Raw genomic sequence first — 6193 nt, forward strand, 5'->3', positions numbered from 1 at the left:
ATATATATATATATACCGTACATTCGAGAGGCTCGTAGTCTATCAATTACACCACTGCAGCAATCCAACGTACGATGAAAGAACAGAAGAAGTCAGAAAGGATATCATCAATGTTGAGAGGCAGACGACTCGTTTTATTCATTACATGAAGAATTAATCTGATACAAACAAACGTTCTTCTCATGCGAAGAATTAAATCGAAGGAACAATATATCTTAATGAACAACGTGCACTTTTGCAATCCTCACACGGATCTCACCGCCGCGAACCGCGGCTCCTTGGCCAAGAACTTCTGCTTCGCGTACACATCCATGTAGTCCCCGAAAACGTACTCGGGGTACAGCGCTGTAGCAGCGTCGCCCTTGTTGGTCCCTGGAGCGATGGTGGCCTTCAAGGAGGGGTTGTAGAAGGAAGCGATGGAGCGGCGGTTGCCGTCGCTGGTCGTCAGCACCCGGTGCCACACGCTCTTGTACCACCCGTTGCTGAGGACTTCGATCTGGTCTCCCGTGTTGATGACGATGGCATTGGCCACTGGCTGCACGTCGATCCACTGCCCGTCTTTAAGGATCTGCAGGCCGCCCACTTGGTCGTCTTGGAAGAGGAGGATGACGCCGCCTGCGTCGGTGTGGGCGCGAAGGCCGTTCACCATGTCCAGGCGCGGGCACGGTGGGTAGTGGCTCACCTTGGTGCCGAAGAAGGGTTGATGCTCGCCGTTTCCGGAGAATGAGTTCCTGATGGAGCCCTTCTCGAACCCCAGATTCTCATCCATTACTTCCATCACCTTCTCAGCCAGCTTCCTCAGCTCTTCCCTGTACTCCTTCATGGTCTCCCTGCAAGATTGCGCATGAAGAGCGCATACGTTAGGCACTTATAACTACATATCAATTAGCCTGACGAGCCCTGCGTGGAAGTTGATGATCACCTGAACTCTGGAGGGTTGGCCGGCCACTCGTTGTCATCCTGGAGAAGGAAGACATCCTCCCAATCCACGTTATCCAAGGGCTTAGCATCGGCGGCGTCGCTTTCTTCTTCCACCAGCTTGTTCAACAGCTGCACAGGTTTGGACGCCTTGAAGCCCTCCGCTCTGAGCCTGTAGCACTCGGAGCACACCTTCTTCACGCGTTCCAAGAGCTCCACCGGAATCCCATGGTTCACCAGCTGCAAACAGGTCAGGTAGATTCCTCTGCTTTAGTACCAGCGTCAACTCGAAAAGATCCCAGTAAGGACAAAGAAGGAACCGGTCAAATGGGATGCAAACCTGAAAGAATCCCCATTCTTGGCATCCATTGGCAATCCGTGCCAAGGTTTCAGCTCTTTCCTTCCCCTCCAACTTCGAGAAATCGATGACTGGAATGGCCATTTCTAGCGAGGAGGAGATGATGCTCTGGTTGAAAATTATGCTTCTGTATTGCTTCTCGAATGGATCGGATGAAGAGAAATGGAGCCAACTGGGACCTTTTATACTGCGTCAAGCTTCCATATCAGATCTCACATACCAATCAGAGGAAATAACCGGGAACTAAGCCGTGTTCCTGGTCAAACCTTTTCTCCATGGTCAACTAAACCGCCATCTTGTCCCATCTACGAGGAGATCAGCTCATGAAATAAACGACCAAAACGTTACGATGCAGTTCGACTTTGGAAAATGTGAGGTCACGTCGATAAGATGTCTACCCAAAAATCCCCTACTATACCGAATGTTGACCGGCTTTGACTATGAACCCTACTCGAGGCTTCCTGGTTTCCATCGTGGCTATACGACATATTTCGTTTCCTCAGTACATTGCTCACAAGCTCATTCCATGTTTTAAGTCTTGAGATAATGTACTCAAATTATTTAATCAAATTTATATTTAAATATAAGATTGATTGAGGATGTAACAAATATAAGAATATCTTTCTATGTTTACATTTATTATCATCTTCGATCATGCTCTCGCAAGATTGAGCTTTCGTCAATGATGTCAATCTTAGACTGACATTTCAAAAGATAGTCGATGACTTTTATTGCTAATATAATCATCACAATGAATTAAAATTATATTTGATTTGAAATTTGGAAGAAAGTAAGGAGAGATTAACTATTGTTGATTGCATGATGACAAATGACCAAGATGACAATGTCACACATTGATTGGAGCAGTAATTGAAGCAAAAATGATTGGTTTGATGATTTGTGAAATTGATGATCGTTCATAAATGTTATCTTTATTTTGACATTCGATTAAACGTGCCCCTATGCTCATATCCTTTATAATAAACAAGTCAAGAAAAAATCCAATAGTATAATGGAGTTATTTCCTAAGTTGTGTGGTTGAATTTATTTTCCGAGCTATTTGAGTTGAACCTACCATCATGGTTGGAGAGTTAATTGTGTAATATAGGATGATGTCTCTATTTATTATCCATGAGACTTCTTGTTCAGTCATTTATTAAAGTTCTTGCTCCTTTAATTATCTCTTTCTTTGGATTTTTGATTGAATTAAGTTGTAATAGTTGGTCCTATCTTCATCTCTTCTTATTTCAAATACATTTCATGATCAATCATCTTATCATATAGTTTTTCAAATAATATTGATGAGTCACGTGCACGAATTGTTATCACTAGTTTTTTATATTCGTCTCTTAGACTATTGAGAGTGTGAACAGTGATTTCTTCATCACTCTAGGAAAACTTATTAAAATCAAATTATCTATAATAATTATTAGATTTTATAAATAATCAATAATAGAACTTTTCTCTTGTGATTGCTTTCATTGAAGTAGAAAAAGACTTGGCATTACGAGTGAGAGAGCGATTCATGAAGATGGTTTATAACTTAGACCATGCTTCTATTATAACATTGTATGAAAGAGATTAGTGGGATTATAGAGCCAGTAACTGGGGCTTGATGACATATAGAATAAGATGGCCCTGATATAACCATAATTTATGGTTTGAATTTGCCATTAGGAAAGATATATAGTTGTCACCTTTGGAGAGTTCGAAGGGAATCGATGTTGTTGCATTAATAGAGATGAGTCTTGTAGGTGAAGAGCAAATATTATTCCTTAAGGGAATAATATATAGTTAACATCACAGTATCAAAATTAGAAGAGGAAGAAGTCATAATTGTTAAAGAGTCAGAAGAAAGGACACACCAGAGTAGTGGACAGTAGCAAATGATGCTAAGATTGCCACATTGTGAAATGACAACGATGGCCTTCGATCAAATTAGATTATCAGAGAGGGGAACGATTTATCGTAGATTGCCAGAGGACTAGTTGAATCAGTGTGGTGGATGACTGATCATATTAGTAATAGAGAGGGTAACAATTGTCAAAGGCGGCAGATCAGATCAGTGTCACCAGAGGATTGATAAAATGATCGAGGTGGTGAAGCAAATCTGTTGCGCAGATCATGAAGGGGAGATCACATTGTCATTATTACTACGACGAGGAGGCAGTGTCATTGTTGCAGACCAATGATGACTAGTGTTGCTATTGCTACAGAACATATCACGAAAGGGAGATCGCATTGTCGTTGTTGCTGCGACGAGGATGCAATGTTGTTGTTACTGTAGATAGAGGAAGCTATGCCGAGCACGTTAGTGAGATAAGAAAATCAATGATGGAGGGTAATGGTAAGAGAGAAGAACAAATCTACGATAGATGGCGTTGGAGAAGGACCGTTGGGCAAAAGAGGAAATCAGTAGTGAGGTAATCGATAGGTCAACGAAGAAGAGAGACTACTATCACTAGATAATGAAGAGAGGGAAGTCTTGAGGTAAGAAGAGCTATGATATCATGATTAATTGAAGAACTTGTAAAGAGTTTTGATTTTTTTTTATTAAGGTGATGTGTATATATATAGATTTTAAGAAGAAATTTTTCTTAGGACATATAAAATAGAAAATGGGTTAGAGAAAGCGCTTCACTCGGGATCCATAAGCTAACATTTCATAAAATACTTCATAGTGAATGCAAATTACAAACAGACTTTACAAGCTCTGAACGGTTTGCACAACAATGGGTCAAAATGGTCCACTACAAACTGAAATATTTCACAAGTGTCCACATGACACAACCTTTATTTACAAGCCTAAAATGACTACTAAACCCAACTAAATGAGGCTATCAAGCCTTTGACCGTCCATCTAAATGTTGTGCAAAGCATGAACAAACCAAAAGACTTGTGAAATTCTTCGCCTTATTCCTTGTTCGTGACATTCTCCCCCGCTTATTCCTTTGACGTTCTCATCGAATCCTTTGCCGACATTGTAACTCTTCATGTTTGCTGAGTCTTTAATCTTCTGCTCTAGCTATAATATGTCTCGTGGCTCTCAACCGTTCTCTGCTGCTGTTGTTGAATAGTCGAACTCTTGATCCGCCATGCTGCTTCAACTCGTCAATGACTTTGACTCTAGTGTAGGGTTGAATAAGTTGTGTTGATCCCTGCTTATTTATAATTTATAATTTTGTCCGTCAATGACTTTTCCTTCATTTTATTTATAATTTTGTCCGTGACATTCTCCCCCGCTTATTCCTTCGACATTCTCATCGAATCCTTTGCCGACATTGTAACTCTTCGCGTTTGCTGAGTCTTTAATCTTCTGCTCTAGCTATAATATGTCTCGTGGCTCTCAACCGCTCTCTGCTACTGTTGTTGAGTAGTCGAACTCTTGATTCGCCATGCTGCTTCAACTCGTCAATGACTTTGACTCTAGTGTAGGGTTGAATAAGTTGTGTTGATCCCTGTTGGTTTCTATGAATCCTTCAAATGAAGGAAAAGACCATCATTACTATGCGTTAGTCTCTCAAATGCCTCATGCTGATTGAACTGGGTGGATGCTCATTGGAGCTTTGATGAGCATCGTCTCGTAAACTTTTGAAGTTTTTGGGTCTTTCCTCCATAAAATTTGTCCATCGACTCTTCTTTCACTTAGTTGTCCCTTCCAAGTTGGTTCACATCACTTCCGCTTTCAATTGGCATTTCGTTGGGAAATAAAGCAGACAATCTACTCTCAGTAGCACTGATCACCGATTGTGAGGATTTGATAACTATTATCTTTCATTATCTTCGAAGGGTCTTTGAACTTGTGTAGAGCTCCTCTGCTGGATAGATAAGAGAATTGAGGTACTCAGTTTTGCACATTCTCTTAAGAGTCGAGAAGGCAAAGTTTACTTGACTTCACCCGCCTCCTCGAGGGTTGTATTCCATGCATCGAGCTGGTTACTAGCCTTTGCCTGCTCTTTGCTCATACTTCTGAAGCACTCGAAGTGTTTGCACTCATTGCGTTGAGTTAGTTATGGTGATTCACCTTCTCAATGCCATCGAACTTCTGGAATGCAGGAAGTTTTTCACCCTAACTTGGAGTAAGTCTCTAGAAGTTTTGGTCGCCTCTGATAAGTATATGAGATTTCCCTAACTGTTTGAGAAAATCTCTCTACTCTGTTGAGGGAAATCCTCTAACCTGTTGAGGAAAATTCTCCCTTCTAACCTGTATAAAAGGAAGGGGGATATGTTAATAACAATCAACTTCTTCTGCAACTTGTTTGTCTATTTACTTTCTATCATGGTATCAGAGCCAGGTTCTCCTTGGCGACAGCAGTATCGCCGTGTGTTAGCCAAGCGGCCACAGTAACAACGCCTCCTCAACGGCGGTGTCTTCCTCCTCAATAGCGACGAACGGCGAACGACGGTGTCTTCCTCGCTCAGTCTTTCTTGCTTAACGACGGCTGTCGCGTCTCCCTCCTTCGCTGTCGTAGCCACTTCCCGGCCAGCAGCTGCATCTTCCTCTACCGCAGCAGCTTTCGCTGTCGCTTCCCTCTACACAACAGCACCTCCTCAACGGCGGTGTCTTCCTCCTCAATAGCGGCGAACGGCGGTGTCTTCCTCGCTTAACGACGGCTGCCGCGTCTCCCTCCTTCGCTGTCGCAGCCACTTCCTGGCCAGCAGCAGCCGCAACTACTGCATCTTCCTTCCTCTACCGCAGCAGCTTTCGCTGTCGCTTTCCTCTATACACCTAATTGCTGCAGATTTCTCTCACTGCAGTTTCCTTGAGTACCGCTGCAGATTTTCGCGGCCACCTTTCGGCGAACTGCAGCCTCTACAATCTGCTGCAGCAAGCAGCAATCCACAGCAGCTGCCGGCGACTTTGGGCACTGTTGTAGATTGCCCAATCTGCTACAGCAAGCAATCCACAGCATCAAA

At 42.7% G+C, this 6193-nt stretch overlaps 1 protein-coding gene across 1 annotated transcript; it reads right to left on the reverse strand.

Annotated features, from left to right (window-relative positions):
- Positions 1 to 102: 102 nt before the first annotated feature.
- On the reverse strand, positions 103 to 1435 carry LOC135676211 (1-aminocyclopropane-1-carboxylate oxidase-like). Its single transcript, XM_065187137.1, has 3 exons — positions 1259 to 1435; positions 923 to 1158; positions 103 to 830 (listed from the first exon to the last, which is right to left on the reverse strand). The coding sequence occupies exons 1-3, from the start codon at positions 1358 to 1360 to the stop codon at positions 245 to 247; spliced, it is 924 nt and encodes a 307-aa protein (XP_065043209.1). The 5' UTR covers positions 1361 to 1435; the 3' UTR covers positions 103 to 244.
- Positions 1436 to 6193: the final 4758 nt, after the last annotated feature.

Source organism: Musa acuminata, chromosome BXJ1-6, assembly GCF_036884655.1.
Source record: "Musa acuminata AAA Group cultivar baxijiao chromosome BXJ1-6, Cavendish_Baxijiao_AAA, whole genome shotgun sequence".
Lineage (NCBI taxonomy): Eukaryota > Viridiplantae > Streptophyta > Magnoliopsida > Zingiberales > Musaceae > Musa > Musa acuminata.

Bases quoted from the DNA above. Each gene is read 5' to 3' on its own strand.
- LOC135676211 (XM_065187137.1), bottom strand. From the start codon at position 1,360: ATGGCCATTCCAGTCATCGATTTCTCGAAGTTGGAGGGGAAGGAAAGA. The intron at 1,159-1,258 runs GTTTGCATCCCA...ACCTGTTTGCAG, and splicing joins AAGAATGGGGATTCTTTCAG to CTGGTGAACCATGGGATTCC. The intron at 831-922 runs GTGATCATCAAC...GCAATCTTGCAG, and splicing joins GCCAACCCTCCAGAGTTCAG to GGAGACCATGAAGGAGTACA.